At 37.5% G+C, this 26,403-nt stretch overlaps 2 protein-coding genes across 7 annotated transcripts in view; both read left to right on the top strand.

The window, feature by feature from the left end:
• FANCM (FA complementation group M) overlaps positions 1–26,403 on the top strand; it is a 60,565-nt gene that overhangs the window by 20,533 nt on the left and 13,629 nt on the right. For 4 of the 6 annotated variants that reach the window (XM_043489956.1, XM_043489959.1, XM_043489958.1 and 1 more), the window contains exons 10-16: positions 6,223–6,429; positions 7,911–8,124; positions 13,885–14,042; positions 15,305–15,460; positions 19,120–21,037; positions 25,342–25,433; positions 25,534–25,602. In XM_043489956.1, coding sequence (XP_043345891.1) covers positions 6,223–6,429; positions 7,911–8,124; positions 13,885–14,042; positions 15,305–15,460; positions 19,120–21,037; positions 25,342–25,433; positions 25,534–25,602 — 2,814 coding nt within the window. The other 2 variants (XR_006273583.1, XM_043489960.1) reach the window with 2 other exon arrangements.
• LOC122455095 (protein FAM136A-like) lies at positions 1,604–3,593 on the top strand. Its single transcript, XM_043489962.1, has one exon. The coding sequence runs from the start codon at positions 1,822–1,824 to the stop codon at positions 2,323–2,325; it is 504 nt and encodes a 167-aa protein (XP_043345897.1). The 5' UTR covers positions 1,604–1,821; the 3' UTR covers positions 2,326–3,593.

Here is a 26,403-nt window from a genome sequence, read left to right as displayed (position 1 = left end):
CTATTTGTCACTTTCACTGTATAATCATAAGGAATTTGATTTAGGTCATACCTGAATGGTCTAGTGGTTTTCCCTATTTTCCTCAATTTATGTCTGAGTTTGGCAATAAGGAGTTCATGATCTGAGCCACAGTCAGCTTCCAGTCTTGTTTTCGCTGACTATTTAGAGCTTCTCCACCTTTGGCTGCAAAGAATATAATCAGTCTGATTTGGGTATTGACCATCTGGTGATGTCCATGTGTATAGTCTTCTCATGTGTTGTTGAAAGTGGATGTTTGCTACGACCAGTGCATTCTCGGCAAAACTTTATTAGCCTTTGGCCTGCTTCATTCTGTACTCCAAGGCCAAATTTGCCTGTTACTCCAGGTGTTTCTTGACTTCCTACTTTTGCATTCCAGTCCCGTATATTGAAAAGGACATCTTACACACTAGCAAAGTAATGCTCAAAGTTCTCCAAGCCAGGCTTCAACAGTATGTAAACCGTGAACTTCAGATGTTCAAGCTGGATTTAGAAAAGGCAGAGGAACCAGAGGTCAAATAACCAACATACATTGGATTATCAAAAAAGCAAGAGAGTTCCAGAAAGTCATCTACTTCTGCATTATTGACTATACCTAAGCCTTTGACTGTGTGGATCACTGCAAACTGTGGAAAATTCTTCAAGAGGTGGGAATACCAGACCACCTGACCTGCCTCCTGAGAAATCTGTATGCAGGTCAGGAAGCAACAATTAGAACTGGCCATGGAACAAAAGATTGGTTCCAATAAGAAAGGAGTACATCAAGGGTGTATATTGTCACCCTGCTTATTTAACTTATATGCAGAGTACATCATGAGAAACGCTAACCTCAGATATGCATATGACACCACCTTTATGGCAGAAAGCAAAGAACTAAGGAGCCTCTTGATCTTGATGAACGTGAAAGAGGAGAGTGAAAAAGTTGGCTTGCAACTCAACATTCATAAAAGTAAGATCGTGGTGTCTGGTCCCATCACTTCATGGCAAATAGATGGGGAAATAGTGGAAGCAATGACAGACTTTATTTTTGGGGGCTCGAAAAATCACTGCAGATGGTGACTGCAACCATGAAATTAGATGATGCTTGTTCCTTGGACGAAAAGTTATGACCAACCTAGACAGCATATTAAAAAGCAGAGACATTACTTTGCCAACAAAGGTCCATCTAGTCAAAGCCAAGGTTTTCCCAGTAGTCATGTATGGATGTGAGAGTTGGACTATAAAGAAAGCCGAGCACTGGAGAATTGATGCTGTTGAACTGTGGTGACAGAGAAGACTCTTGAGAGTCCCTTGGACTGCAAGGAGATCCAACCAGTCCATCCTAGAGGAAATCAGTCCTGAATGTTCATTGGAAGGACTGATGTTGAAGCTGAAACTCCAATCCTTTGGCCACCTGATGTGAAGAGCTGACTCACTGGAAAAAATCTGATGCTGGGAAAGGTGAAGGAGGGAAGAGAAGGGGACGGCAGAGGACGAGATGGCTGGATGGCGTCACCGACTCGATGGACGTGAGTTTGAGTAAGCTCTGGGAGTTCGTGATGGGACAGGGAGGCCTGGCGTGCTGCAGTCTATGGGGTTGCAAAGAGTCAGACCTGACTGAGCAACTGAACTGAGGCGTATTTTGAAAGATCAAAAGTGTTTTTTGTGATTTTGAAAAATTTTAAGCACATTTGAGAAGAAAGGCTCTGGAATCACACTATATAGGTTGGAGTCCTGGCTTTTCCACTGATAAATACTTTTACTTCCTGTGCCTCTGTTTTCATTATCTGTAAACACACTCCATAGAGCTGTTGTAAACATTAAATGAAATCCTTCAGGGCGACGAGGGGGCGGGCCGTGCGCGGGAGTCCATGTGGGCGCCTGCTGCCGGGAACCGCGCGGGTCGCCATGGCGGAGCTGCAGCAGCAACTCCGGGTGCAGGAGGCGGTGGACTCCGTGGTGAAGAGTCTGGAGAGGGAGAATATCCGGAAGATGCAGGGCCTTATGTTCCGGTGCAGCGCCGCCTGCTGTGAGGAAAGCCAGGCGTCCGTGCAGCAAGTGCACCAGTGCATTGAGCGCTGCCATGCACCTCTGGCTCAAGCCCAGGCCCTGGTGACCAGCGAGTTGGAGAAGTTCCAGGACCGCCTGGCCCGGTGTACTATGTATTGCAATGACAAGGCCAGAGATTCCATAGATGCAGGGAGTGAGGAGCTTCACGTGAAGCGGCAGCTGGAGACCTGCGTGACCAAGTGTGTGGATGAGCACATGAACCTCATCCCAACCATGACCAGGAAGATGAAGGAGTCGCTCTCATCCATGGGGAAATAGCTGTCTGCTAGTGGCCATCAGGGCTGAGGGCAGGAATCGATTTAAAAGGAGGAATGGGGATTTGGGTCTTTTAGGGAGAGTTAAGGAATGAGGAAATTAAGGATGGCAGCAAGTCTAAGGCCTGTGTTTCTTTCCTCTGGACACTGGTTCCTTTGTGTTTCAATCCTAGAAAGTGAAATGGAAAAAAAAAAACGGTGCTAAAATTTGGGTCACAGATAGCACAGGAGGTTTGTTGTGAGCCTGAATTTCATGTGGCAAGTACTTCTGCCAATAGGGAGTCTCCCTTGTCCCAAACCGGGGCCCTCCAAGGTACCAGATTCTCTTACTACACAGATACCAAGAGACCGGCAGGTTCATGTAACCTGCTTATGGTCTACTGGAGTATGAAAAGAGGTGTTTCTATTTGTTGCCCACCTGCTGTTTACCAGAAGGATCACTACAATATTTTCCACATACTAATAAAATCCATGCAGTCACTAATGTCGAAAGGGGCAGGGGGCTTTAGGGGGTTTGTTTTGCTTGTTTTTCTTTTATAGACAAGGGCATGACGTTAAGATGTAAAGTTGGGAGAGGCAGTTTGGATAAAAACTTTGAAAGGGTTCCTGCAGGTACTCATTTCTCCATCAAGATGTGGATGTGTGTTTCTTAAAATTCTCACACATTACATCATTCAGCCTGGAGACCCTGCAAAAATGTAAGAAGCGATATCACACTGGTAAGGGAAGCAAGTGTTCCCTCTCACTGGCAGCCATGGTGGGCCCTGAGGCCGCCTGCAGCAGAGTCAGCCAAGCGACAAGACAATGTTACAGTGACGCTTGGCCTTGAAGGGAAACAGGATTTTGACAGTATTATATGCTCATATTCAGGAACGAACAGTGAAAGAGGAACTATTAGCTACTTAAATAAGAGGGTTGTGAAGTACGGGCTTTGGAAAAATCTGTTTTTCATGAAACAGAATGAAAGCCTAAACCCAGTATTGCTTACTTTGCCCCCTGAAATAACAGAGCTTTGTTGAGACAATCCCCTGGCAACAAAAAAGTCAAGGGAGGAAAAGTAAGCAACTCGGGGATGAACTGTGGCTCCTTTAGAGCGATAAAGGGACTGCCCTCCATTACCAAATACCACTTTTGCCAGGGCCTTTGCTACATGTGTTGTTCTTGTCCCAGTTCTGGCCCCTTATCATTTTGATAAGGACCTTGTTTTTTTTTTACCAACTTAGTACTTGAAATGATAATACTGTCTGTTTGCTGTTTCAAGACTGTGATATATTTTCCTAGTGGTTTGGTTTTCAAAATAAATAAGACTTAATTTTCTTAAAAAAAAAAAAAATCGTTCAACAGAACCTTCAATAAATGTTTACTATTTATTTACCTTAAGTCATTTTAGTTATTTATTCCAAACAAATAATGATTGTATCACTTTTTTCTTTTATTTAAAAATCTTCAAAATGTGGTCCGAGAAAAGAAACCATGGTGGTATGTAAGGTAGCTGTATGCGCTAAATATTGGTCATAAGTTTTCTGAGTGCTGTGCTATGTTTTGGGGGAAATTTTAGACTATTACTTTTTTTTTAAACTGTGTACAGGGCTTTGCAGATTAGCTATAAGTCTGCACTGAGCAGTCTCTGACAATTAGGTATGTCTTTAATAGCTAATTCGTTTTCGAAGATTCCTTCTTGATTCTGTTAACATGAAAAGATGAGGACTCCTACTGTTTACATCCTTCTTATACCAGTCTCCACTCCCCTCAAAAAAGTCTGTTTAAGTAAACATGTGATGAAGTCACAGAGAAAGTGGGGGGCCAGGTTCTTTAGGATCTTGTAGGTCATTTCTGTTTTAATGACTGGCTTTTTCTCTGAGTGAGACGAGCAGAAGCCTTTAGAGAATTTAGAGCAGAGGAGGGTCATGGCCTGGCTGATATTTTAAAAGAATCACACTGGCTGCTGTCTTAAGAATAAACTGTAGAGGCTAAGGGTGGAAATAGGAAGACCAGCTGGAAGACTTATTACAATAATCCTCAAGCTAAGATAATGGTGGCTTGGACTATGTGGAAGCAGGGAAGTTTGTGAGAAATGATTCGATTATGGATATATTTTGAAGGTCAAGTTGACAGGACTTACTAACAAATTAGAGTGGGATCTGAGATAAAGGAGTTGACTTTGACTTTTTCGTTAACTCATTGTCATGCTAGTATAGTTCCTGTAACTTGATCAGGGAATCCTGGTGAAGAGAAGAAAAAATAATTTTCCCTCTACCCTTCTGAGTTCTTAGGTGCGACCTCTGTAATAAAAGACAGATTTACAAAAGAAAAACAAACTGAAGCTTATTAACAAATGTATACTGGGCTTCCCTGGTGGCTCAGTGGTAAAGAATCCACCTGCCAATGCAAGAGATCCAACCTTGGGTTCAATCCCTGGTCTGGGAAAGCCCCACATGCCATGGTGCAGCTAAGCCCAGGAGTCACAGCTTTTGAGTCTGTGCTCTAGAGTCAGGAAGTCCTAACTACTGAAGCCCGTGCACCCTAGAGCTTGTGCTCCCCAACAAGAGAGGCTACCACAATGAGAAACCCAAGTTCCACAACTGGAGGGTAGCCCCTGCTCACCTAATCTAGAGAAAAGCCTGAGCACAGCCAAAAAGCAATATAAATAAAAAACAAACAAACATGTATATTTCATGTATGCGTGGGAAAATACCGAGGGAAAAATGAGTAACTCCCTTAAGTGGCTTAGAATTCATATTTAAATAGCATCTTATGGGGAAAGAGGAGTGGCATGCACAAAGGAGAGTAAATAATTTCCAGGGAAGATGAATGGGGATTTAAAAGATGGGAAGTATGAGTGATGGATTGTGATGAAGTTTGTTTGGATATGGTGTGGACTTTCAGTCTCTTGCTTAGTTAGTTTTCCCTGGTTGATGAAACTCCTGGGGAAGGGATTTATGACAGTTGCGTTCCTTCTGGAGGATCTGGTTTTAGGCAGATAAGTGGCCAGAGAAACTGCACTTGCTTTTGTTTTGAGTGCCTTTAACTCAAAGTAATCAGTATACCAAAAGCAGCATAGGCTGGGGCAGCATGATCTAAACTCCTACAGTCATATTTGGGCTGCCATATTCTGCTACCCTTCACTGGAATAGCAGTGTAAAAAGCAAAATATAAGTTGTATTTTTAACTAAAAATTTTGTTGCTGAAGTATAGTTGATTTATACAATGTTGTATGAATTACTGTTCTACAGCCAGGGGATTCAGTTACACATATGCATGCGTTCTTTTTGCAAATATTGTTTTCCATTGTGGCTTATCATAGGATATTGAATATAGTTCTCTGTGCTATACAGTGGGGACTTGTTCGTCCATTCTATACACAGAAATTTTTATCTGCTAACCCCAACCCCCAACTTGATCCCTCCCTCAGCCCCCTCCCCCTTGACAGCCACCAGTCTATTCTCTATGGCTGTGATTCTGTTTCTATTTAAAAATATGAATTCTAGAAGTAATAAAACATAGTTTAATTATTAAACTTACTATTATTCTAAAATTGACTGACAATAAATTTAGGTCTAGGATATGATAAATAGCAGTGAAGTGCTCTCGGGCCATTTACATGCTCTACCCCCTTTTTAGTGATGTTAAAAATAATATCTGTGCTTTCTCACTCATGTGTAAATGTTTAGAAGAACCTTTTGGAATCATAACCGTCATTAAAGCAAAGGAATTGGGACTGTGCTTTGCACTGTACCATTGTCTCTCTTGGTTTATGTTGCCATTTTGCTGCTTCTTTTCCTATTTGGTAGTATTTTGGGTGCTGATTTTTAATCTGATTGCAGGGGCAAATGGAAAAAGTATGCTTTGATCTGCCATTCTCTTCTAGTTGCATCTAATTATTTTTAAATTTTAATTTTAGGTAGTGAAACAGTTTCGTAGTGGTGGTTACAATACATTGGTGTCTACTTGCGTTGGTGAAGAGGGTTTGGATATTGGAGAAGTTGACCTTATAATATGTTTTGATGCCCAGAAGAGCCCGATTCGTCTGATACAGCGAATGGGTAGAACTGGCCGCAAACGTCAGGGCAGGATTGTTGTTATCCTTGCTGAAGGACGAGAGGAACGTGTAAGTAAACTTGTGGAAGCGTAATCTGACAGTCGAAATTTGAGAAACAGAGCCTAAAGACAGGAATCAGTCTGTTCACATTCAAAGTCCAAATAATCTGTAGGTAATTGTGATTGATTTTTGTTTCCCTTTGTGTTAGATACTCCCTATTCTTTTCTTGTAATTAGGAAAATTTTTGACTAGACTCCACTTTATAATTTTTATCCATATAAAGAACCATATCTTTGTACTTCAGTATTAATTTAGCAGCACATAGATATAAAAATCAAGTATTACCTTGTCTGACTATTTCCCTGTGCTTCTAAGGCTTGTTTTTTTGTGTTTAGTTGTTGTTTTATTAATAACTACAGTGAAGTGAGAATATTTTTTACATTTTAAAGAGTTGCCTAAATCAGTCAAGTTACCCACCAACCAACCAAGAATATGCACTGGGGGTAATATGTTAGCCAGCAAAGCCTAAAATATTTACTTTCTGACCCTTTGTGGAAATTTACTAATGTCTATTCTAAGTGAAAAGGCATTGAGTGATATTCATAAATCTTAGGTGACAGGCCTTTCTAAATATGATGTTGTATGTAATATTATTCTGTATATGTACACTAAAGTGTTACCTAACTTTTATAACTGAGTGGGACTATTTCTGTGGCCAAGTAAATATTTTTAAAATAATTTTACATTAAGGAATTTTCATTAATGACGATAGTTTTAAACAGTTGATTTGAAGTGTTTCAGAAACCCTATGAAAATCATCCTGAAAAATGAATTTCTTTTTCCACCAATACTTTTTATGTGGTTGTAGCATATTCTTATGTAACATCCAATTTATCTACAAAATAATTCTAATAAATGAAATGTCTGGCACCTTAAAAGTCCGTGTATTGTCACTGAGTGGAATTGGGTCCTAACTAATGGTGTTACCTTAGGCAACTCACTTAATCTCTGTTTAAGTGTTAGTTTTCTTATCTGTTAAATAAGTCATAATGGACCACATTTCATGAGTACCTACTTTGTGCTGGACACTGTTAAAAATGTTTCAAATGCATTATTTTACTTAAATCATGTCAACAACGTTGTCAGGGCAGTACTAGGGATTTTCATGTTGTATACAGTAAAGAAAATTGACACAGAGAGAGATGAAGTAACAAGCTGAAATAAAAAAATAGTATTTTTTTTAAAAGCAGTTTATATTTATATATAAATATTAACCTTATTTGAAAATAGCAAGATACTAAATAAAAGACAGACTTTCTTGGTACAATATAGTTACTAAGGTAAGCTTTTATAATAATCTTGAAATGATTTTCATTAAGACTTAAATACGCTTTAAATTTAAAACAACATATATTCTGTTCCTCAAGTATTTAAGTGGATCAGAGTTTAATTTGCTGTTTAGAATACACAGGGTGATATAATAACTGCTTGCTATGGCTAGGTGATTATTATAGAAATAAAATGATTTTGCATTTATTTTTTTCTTGCAGACTTATAATCAAAGTCAGTGCAACAAAAGAAGTATTTATAAAGCTATTTCAGGTAATAGGCAGGTCCTCCATTTTTACCAAGGAAGTCCACGAATGGTTCCTGATGGAGTCAACCCACAATTACATAAGATGTTCATCACACATGGTGTCTATGAACCAGAGAAGCCTTCTCGAAACTTGCAGCGAAAGTCATCTATCTTTTCATATAGGAATGGTAAATACAGTTTTTTGCATTTGAGACACGCATTTGTTTTTCTGTTATTTGTTAGCAGATCATGTATTGATCTATTTCTTCTATGAGAAAATCAACATACATTCTCGTATGTTATAGGTGTTCCCTTTGAGAAGGATAGAAGAGAGATGATTAATGTGGCAAAGGGAAGGAGGTACTGGCAGTACAGGATGAAAGAAGCTCAGTGTTGGGAAAACTGAAAATATAAGCCCAGAGAATCCTCTTTACAAAATGTAGAAAAGAGGAAAATAGTTTTATTATTGAATAAGCATTAAGCCATATTATAATGTGTGTTGTAAGCAATCCACTAAGTTAAGAGAAAGAAGGAAATTCTACCCTATTCGTTTCAGCAGTATTAATCCTTTGCATCATGTTCTTAAGATTTTAACAGTAACTTGTCTTCTTATGAGAGGACAGCAGCATTTGCCTTACGTTCTTCCATTGTTGTTGTTGTTGTAGTTGCTAAGTCATGTCTGACTCTTCTGCGACCCCAATGACTATAGCCCCGCCAGGCTCCTCTGGGATTTCCAGGGCAAGAATACTGGAGTAGGTTGCCTTTTCCTTCTCCAGGAGGGTCTTCCTGACCCAGGGGTCGAACCTGCGTCTCCTGCATCGGCAAGCAGATTCTTGGCTCAGAGCCACCTGGGAAGCCCATGCTCTTTCATAGTTCATTCCAAGTTCAGCCAGTAATTGAGGTGGCCACTTGCGTTAGCTGGTTGCCTTGATCCTCATCCTCCCTGCTGCCTCAAACAATAAGGAATCTGCCTGCAATGGAGGAGATCTGGGTTCAGTCCCTGGGTTGGAAAGATCTCCTGGAGAAGGGAATGACTACCCACTCCAGTGTTTTTGCCTGGACAATTCCATGGACAGAGGAGTCTGGCAAGGTACAGTCTATGGGGTCACAAACAGTTGAACACAACTGAGCACCTAACACTTATCCAAAGAAATAATAAAACTTCTGTCTCTATGACAAGCAGATAGGGAGAGCTCAGAGAAAGGTGCCAAGGCTAAACTCCCCAGGTGCCTGGGAGATAGGGACACTGTCTTCCTCGATGTTTACATTTCAAAGAGATGTCTCCTGGGTCCTTAAGAAAATCATTTCTGGTTGAAAAGCTGGCTAGAGACTTGCTTTACCTTTACAAACATTTGCATGCATATCAGAGAGTTAAATAAAGAATTTGGGAATATTAATAAGTATCTGTGGAATGCTTTCAGAGAAGCAGGGGGAATTTCTGCAAAGGAGAATTTTTTTTATTTTTTTTATTTACTGTTACACCAGATAGTGGTGTAACCAGAAGTTAGACTAAGCCAGTGATACTGAGCCAGTGAGAAATAAATATTGATCCTTTGATGCCAGGGAGCATCATCAGGAGAGGACTAGCTTAAGAATTGCAGAGATTTTGGTGATATCAAGAAAATATCTTGAAATATTAAAGAATCATAAAATATATTCTAAACTTTGGAAGAAACCTCAGGGATCATCTGGTCTAGTTACTTACCAAGGTAGGGATGTTTTCTGTACCATGTTTATTGTTGTTTTTTTCTATGTACAGTAGATAAAAGTTTTATTAGACTGCGGAGTGTTGTTTCATGGAAATGAAGATAAGCATGTTTCACACAAGACATTTTGCCATGAAGTGACATGAAGTCACTCAGTCATGTCCAACTCTTTGCGACCCCATGGACTGTAGCCTACTCCTCGGTCCATGGGATTTTCCAGACAAGAGTACTGGAGTGGGTTGCCATTTCCTTCTCCATGTACCATGCTTGTTAAATGTGTGTGTGTGTGAGTATTCAATCTCTAGGTCATGTCTGACTCTTGAGACCCTGTGGACTGTAGCCCACCAACCTCCTCTGTCCATGGGATTTCCCAGACAAGAATAGTGGAATGGGTTGCTATTTCCGTCTTCATGTCAAATGTATATCAAGCCTCAACTTGAACATCTCTGTTAACGGAAATTGTATTCTTTTATGAAAGTTCATTCCATTGTTGATAGTCCATATAAAAGAAGTTCTTTTGTTGAAAAAAAATCAGTCTTTTATCTTTTTTTCATTGATTAAGTTTTGGCTTTGTCAACTGAAAAAAATGCATAACATAAAAGTTGAGAATTATGTTTTATTCAGGGCACTACTGAGGACTATAGCACAGGAAGGAAGCCTCTCAGATAGCTTTTAGGGACTGTTGAAAGAGGCAAGTAGGGAGCCAAGATATATAGGAGTTTTTGCTGGAAAAAAAAAACCTAGTCACTGAATATTAAAAGATGACTGCTAATCCCAGAAAACTAGACCTCTCAAGTTAATGATTTTAGTGCTTTTTATGTATGGGAAGATGCAAGAGTTTCAGCTCACTGAAATTATTCTTTTGATATACATCTTAACTACTTTGGGCAAGTATTCTGTTTTGTTCCATTCTGAACCCCCTCAGGGGCAGCTGCAGTGGCTGATGTTTGATCTCCCCAACAACATCCTTTATTTAGTGAAATGGCAGGTGACTTTCTTTGCCCACAGCTTCTAGACACAAAAATGGATTTGATCTTTGAGTTACTTAGGAGGTAGTTTTTTTATACATTTGAAGACAGTACCTCTTAAGTTTGTTCAACTGACTGTTCCACTGGTTTTCGTTACTATGAAGTTTCCAAATTCTTCCCCCTCCTGGGCACCTTCTTTGGACTTGGTTAAATTTGTTAATGTTCTTTCCTTTAACTCAGAGCCGTTAATCAGTGATTTGTGGATATGGCTATTAAACCTAATGCAAATTCACTTAATAGAAATATACCTATCATTTTACAAGACTTTGCCAAAATTATGGTTAAAAATGAAAAGATAGTATATATTTGAATTCTCTTGAATTTATTAAATTAATAGTATCATCAAAACTTGGTTAGATTGGTATACATTTTCTTAATGATCATTTAATTTTTATAGATGTTAATTAACAATATGTTTAGTAATTGTTTCTAAGAATGTTACTAGTTCAGTTCAGTCGCTCAGTCGTGTCCGACTCTTTGTGACCCCGTGGACTGCAGCACACCAAGCCTCCCTGTCCATCACCAACTCCTAAAGTTTACTCAAACGCATGTCCATTGAGTCGATGATGCCATCCATCCATCTCATCCTCTTTTGTCCCCTTTTTCTCGTGCCTTCCATCTTTCCCAGCATCAGGGACTTTTCAAATGAGTCAGTTCTTTGCATCAGGTGGCCAAAGTATTGGAGTTTCAGCTTCAGCATCAGTCCTTCCAATGAATATTCAGGACTGATTTCCTTTAGGATGGATTGGTTGGATCTCCTTGCAGTCCAATGGACTCTCAAGAGTCTTCTCCAACACCACAGTTCAAAAGCATCAATTCTTCAGTGCTTGGCTTTCTTTATAGTCCAACTCTCACATCCATACATGACCACTGGGAAAACCATATCTTTGACTAGATGGACCTTTGTTGGCAAAGTAACGTCTCTGCTTTTTAATATGTTGTCTAGGTCGGTCATAACTTTCTTTCCAAGGAGCAAGCATCTTTTAATTTCATGGCTGCAGTCACCATCTGCAGTGATTTTGGAGCCCAAAAGATAAAGTCTGACACTGTTTCCACTGTCTCCCCATCTATTTGCCATGAAGTGATGAGATCAGATGCCATGATCTGAGTTTTCTGAATGTTGAGGTTTAAGCCAACTTTTTTACTCTCCTCAAGAGGCTCTTTAGTTCTTTGCTTTCAGCCTTAAGGGTAGTGTCATCTGCATATCTAAGGTTATTGAAATTTCTCCCGGCAATCTTGATTCCAGCTTGTGCTTCATCCAGCCCAGCGTTTCTCATGATGTACTCGGCATATAAGTTAAATAAGCAGGGTGACAATATATAGCCTTGAAGTACTCCTTTCCCGATTTGGAACCAGTGTATTGTTCCATGTCCAGTTCTAACTGTTGCTTCCTGAACTGCATACAGATTTCTTAAGAGGCAGGTCAGGTGATCTGGTATTTCCATCTCTTGAAGAATTTTCCACAGTTTCTTGTGGTCCACACAGTCAAAGGCTTTGGCATAGTCAATAAAAGCAGACGTAGATATTTTTATGGAACTCTCTTCCTTTTTCGATGATCCAGCAGATGTTGGCAATTTGATCTCTGGTTCCTCTGCCTTTTCTAAATCCAGCTTGAACATCTGGAAGTTCACGGTTCATGTACTGTTTAAGCCTGGCTTGGACAGTTTTGAGCATTACTTTGCTAGCATGTGAGATGAGTATAATTGTGCAGTAGTTTGAACATTCTTTGGCATTGCCTTTCTTTGGGATTGGAATGAAAACTGACCTTTGCCAGTCCTGTGGCCACTGCTGAGTTTTCAAAATTTGCTGGCATATTGAATGCAGCACTTTCACGGCATCATCTTTTAGGATTTGAAATAGCTCAACTGGAATTCCATCACCGCCACTAGCTTTGTTCGTAGTGATGCTTCCTGAGGCCCACTTGACTTCGCATTCCAGCATGTCTGGCTCTAGATTGGTGATCACAGCATCGTGATTATCTGGGTCGTGAAGATCTTTTTTGTGTAGTTCTTCTGTGCATTCTTGCCACCTCTTCTTAATATCTTCTGTTTCTGTTAGGTTCATACCATTTCTGTCCTTTACTGAGCCCATCTGTGCATGAAATGTTCCCTTGGTATCTCTAATTTTCTTGAAGAGATCTCTAGACTTTCCCATACTATTGTTTTCCTCTATTTCTTTGCATTGATCTCTGAGGAAGTCTTTCTTACATTACTAGTTCATGTACATTTTTCTGTGCTTTTCTTCTTCCATTTTCTCTGATTTTTCAAATGTCAGTGATTCATCTTGCTAATAAGATAGTGTGTATAAATGTCATCTTTTATATATTTGTATATGATTCATTTAGGCTAGAGGTCTGAATATATTTAATGTGACTAGGAGAAGGAAATATGTTTCTATTCCAAGTCTTAGTGCCTCAGATTGCTAGATCTGAAGAAGACCTGAGAGATCACCTAATTCAAACCTCCTAATTTGCAAAAGCTTTCATGTAATATTTAGGAATAGCTAAGACAGAAGTTTCCTGAGTTCGAATTCAGTATCTTTCTGATTTCTTTTTCTGCCCTTATCTTTATTGGGACCAGAGTTACAGCTTAATATTTTTTTAATCCTTTCCATGTTGGTGATTATTTTCCTTTATAAAGATTATGGAAATAATAAAGGATTAACTTACTATACATTTTTTAAAAGTATATTATCCTGTCTTTTTTTAAAGCAGTAGGTCTTTTTGTCCTTTTTAAACTGTCATCCCACCCCACCCCGCATTTAAGACTTTAGCTAAAACTCTTTTTAGTCTTGTCATCTCTCCCGCATCCATACCTGTTTCAGATAACTTTCTGATAATGTTAGGATAGAATCATGATGCTAGTTTTCATTTGTAGGTGATCTGTTTCTTTCCAGGTCTTAGACAACAAAATGAAGAGAGTCCGAAAGAATATAAGACTGAGAGCTACCTGGTGGGGTTTTGTTGATGAAGGTTAGGTGTAGTTGGGACGGTGCCCTGGTACTTTCAAAAAGGTAAGAGAAGTTTAGGAGATATGTAGAAACAGGAAGTAATAACCAAAGTGTTTATATGAAGAGAGCGAATTTTAAGGACTCGAATTAGTGGTTTAGCAGAAACAAGTAGACATAAACAGAGAGTTTGAGTTGATGTTTTTTATTTTGTGTTTGTCGAGCAGATTTTTTTAAACCTGTTTTCAATTATTTTTTAAACTTCTAGGAATAAAGCAGAGTAATTCAAAGAATGATTGGTTCTTATCAGAAGAAGAATTTAAATTATGGAACAGACGATATAGGTTAAGAGACACTGATGAAATTCAGGAAATAAGATTGCCTCAAGTTCAGTTTCTATCTTTACACAATGAAGAGAACAGACTAGTAAGTTAAATGTGTTTTCAGATGTCCTTTATAGTGATTATGCAATAGCTTTGGGAGTAAAGAGAATGAATATTAATGATCAGAAGTTCAACTTATAAAAATTAAGAATGTAAGCAGTTTAAAAAAGAATATTAAAGAATAGTCTGTTTTGATAAACTACTGATTTTCTTGTATATACATTTTTACATGACTATAATATATTTACATAAATTCTGACTTTATTACTTTCTTCATATGAACATTTCTGTGTAGGTGTAATTTTTATGATTGTTATATTACTCTGTAATATACTGTACTTTAACTATTTCTCTGTTGTGTTTAGAATTATTTTCAGTATATTACTAATTATGCTATTATGAATGTCTTTGTACAAACTGGTTTTTAATTTTTGTTTTGAAATTACAGTAAAACTTTAAATTGGATATTAGACTTATTTTATTATGAACAAATTATTGATGAGCTTGAGGAAAGTCAAACGAATTGATCAGAGGTTACATACCTACCAGAGAAGTAGAAAAACAACTTCAAGGAAGATACCTTTGAGAAGATTTATGGGGCTTGAAATACTTGGCTTTGAGAATCTATATTTTGTTCACTAATATATTTATTCCTCACTAAAGTGAGGAATGGCAGCAGGCATGATGAATTGGGATCAGTATCACTGAGAGATTATGAATACCTCTTTATGAGCTTCCCTGGTGGCTCAGACGGTAAAAGCGTATGATTGCAATCCAGGAGACCTGGGTTCGATCCCTGAGTCGGGAAGATCCTCTGGAAAAGGAAATGGCAACCCACTCCAGTACTCTTGCCTGGAAAATTCCACAGATGGAGGAGCCTTGTGGGCTACATTCCATGGGGTCACAAAGAATTGGACATGACTGAATGACTTCAGTTTCAGTTTATTAGATTATAGAAAATAATCTAGCAAAAACTCTTAATATGGAATTATATAAACCAGAATATGGCCAAGTAGTAACTAACTCATCTAGCACTTATTTATGTATTTTATTTTTAATGACATAGTTTTCTTTCTAATTTTATAAGCAATATATGTGACAGTTATTTTTAAAATGTATTTAAAAGGATATCTTTGTACTTCATAAAGTTATTTTATTTTTCACCTGAGATTTTAGTTGAAAATACCTAAGTGAATTAAAATTATTTATGCTATGCCAATTATCTGTATATTAAGTATTTTTTAAATCAGTGTGTGAAATCTGAGTATGTGTGTTTTTTGTTATGTTAAATTATCATTAATTAAGACTGAAGAACCAACCACTGGAATTCGTCAGCTCTCTCTCTCTGAGTGGAGACTATGGCAGGATCATCCTTTGCCTACATATCAAGTTGACCATTCAGATCGATGTCAGCATTTCATAAATATCATGCAAATGATAGAAGGAATGAGACATGAAGAGGTAGGAGCCTACTGTAACTTTCTCTTGCTGGTATGATAGTAAAACTAGAATATTTAATCTTTAGTCTTCTTAATTTGAAGTCATTATTAAAAGAAACAAGTACTTATTATAAATAATAATAGCTAGACTATTTTGTTTTCCTATGTAGCTTCTTGTGATCTCAATGGACTAGTTTTCTGTCTTAGGAGAAGTAGGCCTAATTAGAAGAATGCCATCTGTGAATATTGATAGACCAGAGTGAAATTTTAATGTATTTAATGGCTAAAGAGGATCAAGACCATCCCCAAGAAAAAGAAATGCAAAAAAGGCAAAATGGTTGTCTGAGGAGGCCTTACAAACTGCTATGAAAAGAAGAAAAGCAGAAGGCAAAGGGGAAAAGAAAAGATATACCCATTTGAATGCAGAGTTCCAAAGAATAGCAAGGAGAGATAAGAGCCTTCCACAGCAATCACTGCAAAGAAATAGAGGAAAACAATAGCAAGGGAAAGAGTAGAGATCTCTTCAAGAAAATTAGAGATACCAAGGGAACATTTCATGCACAGATGGGCTCAATAAAGGACAGAAATGGTATGGACCTAACAGAAGCAAAAGATACTAAGAAGAGGTGGCAAGAATGCACAGAACTACACAAAAAAGATCTTCACGACCCAGATAATCACGATGCTGTGATCACCAGTCTAGAGCCAGACATGCTGGAATGCGAAGTCAAGTGGGCCTTAGGAAGCATCACTACGAACAAAGCTAGTGGCGGTGATGGAATTCCAGTTGAGCTATTTCAAATCCTAAAAGATGATGCTGTGAAAGTGCTGAATTTAATATGCCAGCAAATTTTGAAAAGTCAGCAGTGGCCACAGGACTGGCAAAGGTCAGTTTTCATTCCAATCCCAAAGAAAGGCAATGCCAGAGAATGCTCAAACTACCGCACAGTTGCACTAGTGCTCAAAATTGTCCAAGCCAGGCTTCAACAGTACATGAACCATGAACTTCCAGATGTTCAAGCTGGATTTAGAAAAGGCAGAGGAACCAGAGATCAAATTGCCAACATCCGTTGGATTGTCAAAAAAGCAAGAGAGTTCCAGAAAAACATCTGCTTTATTGACTATGCCAAAGCCTTTGACTGTGTGGACCACAACAAACTGTGGAAAATTCTTCAAGAGATGGAAATACCAGATCACCTGACCTGCCTCTTGAGAAAAATGTATGCAGGTCAGTAAGCAACAGTTGGAATTGGACATGGAACAACACACTGGTTCCAAATCGGGAAAGGAGTACTTCAAGGCTGTATATTGTCACCCTGCTTATTTAACTTATATGCAGAGTACATCATGAGAAATGCTGGCTGGATGAAGCCCAGGCTAGAATTAAGAATGATGGGAGAAATATCAATAACCTCAGATATGCAGATGACACCACCCTTAAGGCAGAAAAGTGAAGAAGAACTAAAGAGCCTCTTGATGAAAGTGAAGGAGGAGAGTGAAAAAGTTGGCTTACAACTCAGCATTCAGAAAACCAAGATCATGGCACCTGATCCCATCACTTCATGGCAAACAGATGGGGAAACAATGGAAGCAGTGTCAGACTTTATTTTTTTGGGCTCCAAAATCACTGCAGTTGGTGACTGCAGCCATGAAATTAAAAGACGCTTACTCCTTGGAAGAAAAGTTGTGACTCTGCATATTAAAATGCAGAGACATTACTTTGCCAACAAAGGTCTGTCTTGTCAAAGCTATGGTTTTTCCAGTGGTCATGTATGGATGTGAGAGTTGGACTATAAGGAAAGCTGAGCACTGGAGAACTGATGCTGTTGAACTGTGGTGTTGGGGAAGACTCTTGAGAGTCCCTTGGACTGCAAGGAGATCCAGCCAGTCCATCCTAAAGGAAATCAGTCCTGAATATTCATTGGAAGGACTGATGCTGAAGCTGAAACTCCAATCCTTTAGCCACCTGATGCGAAGAACTGACTTATTTGAAAAGACCCTGATGCTGAGAAAGAATGAGTGCAGGAGGAGAAGGGGATGACCAAGGATGAGATGGTTGGATGGCATCACCAACTCAATGGAGATGAGTTTGAGTAAACTTTGAGAGTTGGTGATGGATAAGGACACCTGGTGTGCTGCAGTCCATGGAGTTGCAAAGAGTCGGACATGACTGAGCAAGTGAACTGAACTGAATGGCTAAAAAAATGTTTTTTGGTTGTGCCGCATAGCTTGTAGGATCTTAGTTCCCAGACCAGGGATTGAAAAGCACTGGCAGTGAAAGCACCAAGTCCTAAACACTAGATCTTCAGGAAATTCTCATTTAATGATTTATATAAATGTTTGTAAAGCAAGTTTAGTATTCTTGTTAGATCTGTTGAAATTTCTCTATCATACAGGTCATTTGGTGTGTTTCCTTTATCCTGGTGTTAGTTTAGAGAATTAGTGATTCCTTGAGTAACATCCTGATTCTTATTCCCTGAGGGAGTCAGAATGGTGAACCTATTGTGAGTGTGAAATCCAAAATGCCTGGGTTAGAATCTTACTTTTTGGATCTGTAAGTTACTTAACCTCTTTGTGCCTCAGTTTCACCTATAAATTGGCGATAATGATTCTTTCTTCATAATGTTGTTGTAAGGATTAAGTGGCTTAATATATGTAAAGCAATTAGAATAATACCTGGCACCTAGTAATTATGTGATAGATTGTAGCTGCTAATTTTATGTGTTCATGAACACATGTAAATAAAGTAATATTTGTGGATCCCTACAAGTGAAAAAAGGTGTGTATAATCCTATTTTATGTGTTAATTAAATCTGTACTTTCTACAAATATTTGTCCTGGGCTGTGCCAGCAAAAGCTGTGCATCAAAGTAACACATTTATTTAGTGCCTTCTATATGACATGGTCTGTTCTAGGCCCCATGGCTACACTGGTTAAGATTAAATATTCTGTAGAGAGCATATATCCTATTAGGGTGACAGACATTCTAACATTAATATTTATTGTATTTATTATACAAAAAGTGGAGAGTTAACTGCTTAAGTCCCTGAACAGTAGAGGAATCCTGATTAAAGTGGCATTTAGTGGCAAGAGGGAAGGATGAGTCAGGGATGGTGGGGACTGTAGTTTTAGATTTAGATATAAGACTTGGAAATTCATGAGAAGAGTTCTTGAGAAATTTGTTAAAAATAGCATATTCTAGCTTACAGCCTAGAAGACTGTAGGTACCATTATTTCAAATGTTCTAAAATCTGTTCTTAGTTTATCTTCAAGAGAGTAAATTTCACATAAGTATGTGTTTCTCATTTATATATGTTAATTTCTTAAATATCTTTAAGAAGTTAGAATCATTGTTCAGTTAAATGTTAGGAAAAAAGTATTTATAATAATATTCTATATATTAATTAAATTTATATTTTCTACAAATGTTTATCGTGGGTCTCTTATGTACTAGGTACTGGGAATACAAAACTATTAACTGATAAAAGATAATTTGTGATAATTTCACAGTAATGTCATTTCTAATTTTGTTTGACTTAGAATAATTTTTAAGGTAAAATCATTTGAATAATGCAATATTGTTTGGAAAATATTTTAACAGAGTAAGGCTCATCTCTTAGAATTTTTATTTGTTTACTTTATATTGCTTTCTTGTGACTTTTTCATTTTCCTTCTTTATAGGGAGAATGCAGCTATGAATTGGAAATTAAATCTTACTTACAAATGGAAGATATTAGCTCAGCATCTGGTACTCCCAGAAATGAATATAATCCTCTTGCCAGTGGCACCTTTACAAGTAACAAGAAGTCTTCATTTGCAAAGAATATAAATCAAGGGACATCAGTCTCAATGACAGAATCTGATGAAGAATGTGCTGAAATTTTTAAACAAATTCCTATCAAATCTACTGAAATTCCTTCTTTTAAAAAGAAGTCTTCTGAAATCCTGAAAAAAGATCAACCTGAAAAAGAAAATCAGGATGTTGTCGTGGAGCCTTTAGATACTGATGGCAGTTCTACCGCTGAACATATTCTTCAGGTAGACCTACAAAATGGTAAAAGGGCATCAGATACAGGTGAAGTCACTGCCACATGTGCTGTCAATGAAAATGGAGGTAATCCGTCATGTGGATTATTAACAGATTGTCAGTTTACAAATAAATCTACTAGTTCATTTACTGGAAATTTTTTTGATTCTGGTTATAACAGTTTCAGTGATGAGAAATCTCTTTCATCTAGCTTATTTCTTTCATTTGAGGATGAGCTTGATATAGCAAAAACAGGTGACCAGTTTTTTAATTGTCATTCATTAACAAAAGAGGTGCTAGCTAATGTAGAGAGATTTTTATCACACTCTCCTCCACCTCTCAGTGGACTGTCAGATTTGGAATATGAAATTTCTAAGGGTTCTGCACTTGAAAACTCGGTTTTTCTACCCTACTCAGAGTGCTTACAGAATGATAAATCCACCAATTTAATGTCACATTCAGCTGTAAATTCTCAACAGAATTTAGAATTGAATTCACTTAAGTTTATTACTCATCCTTCTGAAACAACTTGCCTTCATGGTACAACTAACAATAATATTTCTGATGAGCCAAACTTCTGTGACTCTGATAAAGTACATAAAAATAGTAAAAATGAACATTTAGTATCCAGCAATCAAATTCAAATAAACATCGGCCCTTCAAAGGATTTTGCTGAAGAAAAGAATCATGATGTTGATAACAGTGACTTCCCAATATTGCATACTGCTCAGGATGAAAGTTTATTATTATTTGAAGATGTTAATATGGAGTTTAATGATGTGAGCCCTCCTCCCTTAAACAGTAAATGTGAATCTTTATGTACATCAGACAGAACTGCTGTAAGTGAAATGGCACCAGTCTCTCAGTTCTTCATTTCTGATGAACTTTTGTTAGAGAATGATTCTGAACCCCAAGATCAAATTGTCTGTGATACTAATATGAGTTGGAAATCTCATGAAGGTTTGAGAGGTATACATGAGGAAAAACTGAATAATGATGAAAACAATTTTGACTGCTCTAAGGATTTATTTTCTGTTACATTTGATTTAGGATTTTGTAGTACAGGTTCTGAGGATGAAGTAGTAGACCATGCATCAGTTACAAATAATAAAATTTTAGATGATCTACCTGGAAGACATTTAGACATTAAGCAGATAAATGGCACAAATTGTGTTTCACATCAAGCAGTCATGTCAAGAGCCAATGTTGACAATTCTACAAGTGTAACAACTACTCACCCATCAAGTGAAGATAAGCCGAGTCCAGCTTTTTCATGTTTTTCAAAGAATGCAACAAAAAGTAAAGAATTTATGTCTCCTAGTTATTCTCAGTTTTCATTGCCAGTAGGAGAGAAAGTTATGAGCACACCACTTTCTGAATCAAGTATATTGAACTCATTTTCTAAGACGAGAATAGAAATGGCTAAAAAGTCAGGTTCTAACATAGGAAAAGTAGATCTACACAGTTTCAAAGAAACATTGAATTCAACTTTTGGTGATTCAGGACTTTCTATAGAAAAGTGTAAAAGCAAGAAACAGATCAATCTGCATCAATCCTGCCATTCTACTGAAGGTAAGATTCCAGCTTTATAAAGCACAAATTTTCTAGAATATTTTGGATCAGAGTCTATAATTTTTACAAAATGTAATTTCTCAGTGTATGATATATTGAATTAGATAATTGATGTACTATATAGTCCTTATATTGATGTTTATTGGTACAAGATTTATTTTTTTCTGCATGTATTTATGGCATGCATGCCATGGGAAGGTACTGTGCTAGACACTGAAAAACAGAAGTGTGAGATTTGGCTCTAGCCCTTAATTATAAAACACAAACAATTGTATGACATATAAATTTGAAAAGATACCAGTAAAATATGGAAATAACTACCAGATGAATAATAAGATGGTGGACATTTAGGTTCAGAAGATGAAAACATTTTGAACTGGTTTAGATTGAAAATGTTGACTTCTGATGTAGGTTTTCATCTCGGCTCCTTGGCAATATTAATGATTTGGACTTGTTGAAGATAATCAAAAGAGAATTTGGATGTTGTAAATGATGAAAGCAGAGGGAAATAAAGCAAGTGTAAAGTTTGGGGGGGGTATAAAGTAGGGGATTTATATAACAAAACTGAGAAATAAGACTGTATTTAAAAAATTGAGATAAGGTCATAGAAAATCTATAGGAATCTTTGCATCTGTACAATCTAACTCTATAGAAAATACAGAAAACAGATGATATAAATACCAGTGACTTATATATCAAAAATATAATGGTTTAAATATCCTTTAGATCCTGTTATAGAACTCAACTCTAGTTTATGTATAGATTATTATTAAAGGCCACTTATGAATTTTACTCTTTATGGCTAAGGGAAAAGAGTAGTTACAGGATAAAATGAGAATTTCCTCTATAAATCCTATGATTCATGAATGTTTTAAGATAAAAACTTATAAGTTCTGGATATACAGTTAATTTTTAAAGACTAACTTGTCTACATAATTTTGGATATACTCAGACACGTTTTTTTACTAAGTATGTTGCCTAGGTCCTTTAATATTTAATACCTTTATATTAAGTCTTTGTTAATGAGTGAGATAATTTTTCTGTCTTTGTGTCAGATTTGCATTAAAACTTTTTTTCTAGCATTGTACTTAATGACTAACCATGGGCAATATTAATTCTGAATACATAGCCATTAAGGAACTATTTATTATGAGTTTTGTTTTTTTTTTTAGTATTTTTCATTCCACTTAGTTGAAATAGAAGATTTAGGATCATTTACCATGTTATATGTATACAATAATCTGTCTAGGTAGATACTTTATTAGCACAGAGCATAAGGAGAAATATACTATGTGAGTTTGTATTAGTTTTGTACTGCTGTGTAAAAAATTACTCCCTCTAATTTAGTGGCTTAAAATAGCATTTATCTCACAGTTTCTGTAGTTTAGGAATTTCAGAGTTGCTTAACTGGGTCATTCTGGCTTAAATTTCTCATGAGATTATAGTCAAGATTTCACTTGGGGTTGCAGTCATCTGAAGACTTGACTAGGCATGTAAAATCTGCTTCCAAAGTGGTTTATTTGAAAGCAAGGAAGGATGATGGGAAGCACACAGGAATTTCTAGTCCACAGTGATTCTAAAATCTAGCAGAGCCAAGACTGAAAGTTTCTTGATTAGTACTCAAAGCCTGGGAATAATTCTCCATGGTTCTTGGTTCTATCCTCTGGATGCCTAGTCCAGTTTCCTAATAGGTAGCACTTGTGGAGCTTTCTCAGGTTGTGTCCTTCCAGTAAAAATTTGGGGATCTAAAGGCCTCTTCATTTTGTACTCTCTCTGCCCCTTTTAGTTGTAGCTGGCTGTGGTTTTTTCCTCATCTAATTCTCATAAATATTTGTGGATCTCTTGTGAATCTTATTTGAGGTTCATTCCGTTAGACACTAGCCATGTCCACAAATCTTTTGGAGGTGAGTTCTTCTCTAACTTCGGCTTCTGCTGAAATGTGTAAAGATAGTTCCTTAATCTTCTTAGAAAATCTGTTGTTTGAGAGGGAATGTAAGAGACATCTTTAAAATGTTTAGAGTACTGTCCGACTGAATGGTACTCTGAGGCACCACCTTTGATCTTTCTGAGGTCTTAAAGCATTTACAGTTACACCCTCAGCATCATCTGGACTGTAGTTTCCTGGCAGTCTTCTAGATTAGGTCTTTGCCTGGAAGATTTCTTAATTTAACATTGTTTGCCATCTGGAGAAGCTGGTAATTTTCAAAACCAGCAAGTCTCAACTGTTTCATGTTTTGATTGATTGATTGATTGATTTGGCTGTGCCGGGTCTTAGTTGCGACATGTGGGGTCTTTAAACTGCTGACATGCGAGCTCTTCGTTGTGGCACGTGGGATCTAGTTCCAGGGATCGAACTTGAGCCCCTACATTGGAAGTGCGGAGGTTTAGCTACTGGACCACCAGGAAAGTCCCCCTGTTTCATGTTTAATGTACTTTGTTTAATTCCTCTCTCTCCTTTCACATTTAAACAAGAAGCATAGGTGATACCTTAAACATGTTGTCTGGAAATCTTCTTGCTTAGAGCACCTCCTTCATTGTTGTTGTTCACTCAGTCAGTTATGTCCAACTCTTTGAGACCCCCATAGACTGTAGACTCCTCTGTCCTTCACTGTCTTCCAGAGTTTGCTCAATTTCATGTCCATTGAGTCGGTGATGCTACCTAATCATCTCATCCTCTGCCATCCCCTTCTCCTTTTGCCTTCAGTCTTTCCCAGCATCAGGGTTCTTCCCAATGAATTGACTCTTTGCATCAGGTAGCCAAAATATTGGAGCTTCACCTTCATCATCAGTCCTTCCAATGATTTCAGGGTTGATTTACTTTAGGACTGACTGGTTTGATATCCTGCAGTCCAAGGGACTCTCAAGAGTCTTCTCCAGCACCACAGTTCAATTCTTCAAAGTACCAGTTCTTTGGCTCTTGGCCTTCTTTATGGTCCAACTCTCACATCTGTACATGACTACTGAAAAAATCATAGCTTTGACTAGACGGACCTTTGTTGGCAAACTAATGGCTCTGCTTTTTAATATGCTGTCTAGGTTTGTAACAACTTTCCTTCCAAGAAACAAATGTCTTTTAATTTCATGGCTGCAGTCACTATCTGCAGTGATTTTGGAGCCCAAAAAGAGAAAATCTGTCACTGCTTCCACTTTTTCCCCTTCTGTTTGCCATGAAGTGATGGGACTAGTTGCCATGATCTTAGTTTTTTGAATGTTGAGATTTAAGCCAGTTCTTTCACTCTTCTCTTTCACTCTCATCAAGAGGCTCTTTAGTTCCTCTTTGCTTCTTGCCATTAGTGTGGTATCATCTGCATATCTGAGACTGTTGATATTTCTCCCAGCGGTCTTTATTCCAGCTTGAGCTCCGTCTAGCCCAGAATTTCGCACGATGTACTCTGCATATGTTAAATAAACAAGGTGACAGTGTACAGTCTTGTCCTACTCCTTTCCCAATTTTGAACCAGTCAGTTGTTTCCTGTCTGGGTCTAACTGTTGCTTCTTGACAGGGGTCTCAGGAGACAGGTAAGATGGTCTGGTACCTCCTTCATGAGGTACATTTTCTACTTTCTGTGTTACTGCAACGTTGTTAAACTTTCTGGCATTATAGTAAAATTTCTCTTTGCTATAATTTCTAATAAGGATTTTCTTACTTCTTTAAGCTGTTACCCATGACCTCCTCAATGGCCATTAATCTTCCTGTAAACAGTTCCTTTGAGGGTCTTCAAACTTTCACAAAAACTCTCCTCAAAAATTCTTTTAACAACAACAAAACAAGTTCTTTTAGCTTCTGCCCACTCTTTAGTTCTAAAGCTATATCCACCGTTTAGGTATTTGGTAATTAATTCCCTATTTCCATGCACCAAAATCTGTATTATTTATCTCTAGCTGCATAACAAATTTACTGCAAACTTAATGGCTTAAAACAGCCGTTTCTCTAGACTAGGAATTCGAGAATGGCTTGGCCGGGAGTTCTGACTCCAGATATTTTATGAGGTTACATTCAAAACATTGGCCAGGGCTACAGTTATCTGAAGGCTTGAGTCAGCTTGGCAGATCACATTGCTCTTGTATAAGAGACCTCAGTTTCCTGCCTTGTTTTCCTCCCCGCAGGATTACTTCCTCTATTCTTACTGTATAGCATCTGGCTTCCTCCAGAGTGAGTGATACAAGAATAACTATCTTTGAGACTGAATAAATGTTGAGATTGCCAGGAACAATTTTTACTGTACCCATCAATAAAATAGATAGCTGCGGTTGGACAAACTTAAATCTGTTGACCAGATTCATTATCTTTAAATAAATTGTAGATGAACAATTATCAAGCCGTGAAAGTGAAGATGATGAGATTTTCCAAAGAAAAAGTAAAAAAACAAAAGGAAATGTTTTGGAATCCCCAGAGGTGAGTTGGTCAGTAATCACAGTAGCAAGATCATATAAAGTTTCTTGTTTCCCTTAAAACTTTTTTTTTTTTAAATTTTTACTTTGTCTGCTTTATCTAGAATCAGAAAAATAGCGAAGTTGATTCTCCACTTCAGGTTGTCAAAAAGCGCAGGGTTCCTCCAAACAGAGTAAGTAAATAAGAAATAATAAATAGTAATTCAAATCTTTTTGAGATAAATATTACAAGAGAAATATGTGAATAGTTGAGCATAGGTATATTTGATCTTACAGGTATTTTTAACAGAAAAAGATAGTAAATCTTCAGTGACTGGAATTTCTATTTTAATTTTAAACTCCTTCAAGAAACTATTCCTATTTTTGTCAGTACACTCCAGCAATTCATGAAACATTGATTAAATACCTACCGTGTATCTACTGCGCAAGATGCTGGGGATAGTATAAAGAGTATTTCCTGGTACTGTTTTAAGTGCATAAACTAGTAGGAAGGATAGATAAGTAAATGGGTAGTTTCCATATAATTTTTTAAGTGATGAGAGAAGATAAAACTTAACCTAGACCTTGGGAGTTCTGGCAAGCTTCTTGAAAATAACACCTTATATAAATCTTAAAGCATACATATTTTAGGGGAAAAGAAGGGAGAAGGGAAGGCATTCCCAGCAGCTTAAAGAAGGGTACAGAACAGGGAAATGGCATCTCTTGTTGTGGATTGTAAAGGTAAAAAGTACCAGAAAGTAAAGCTGGAGAAAAATCTGGGTGAGCTTTTAGAAGGCCTTTCTCATTCTTTTGCTTACTGAATGAGTTTGAAAGAAGGGAAAGGAGGAGTCCACAATGACTGTTCAGTTTTGGCTTGGGCTTCGTTGGCAGATACATCATGTTTTTAGAGGAAACAAGAAAGAGTGGTGAGTTCAGTGTTGAATATGTTCGAGTTTGAAGTCCATGTGGGACAGTAAAGTGACAATGTCTGGAAG

Source organism: Cervus canadensis, chromosome 17 (assembly GCF_019320065.1).
Source record: "Cervus canadensis isolate Bull #8, Minnesota chromosome 17, ASM1932006v1, whole genome shotgun sequence".
Lineage (NCBI taxonomy): Eukaryota > Metazoa > Chordata > Mammalia > Artiodactyla > Cervidae > Cervus > Cervus canadensis.
This window is presented reverse-complemented; position numbering and strand designations above follow the sequence as displayed.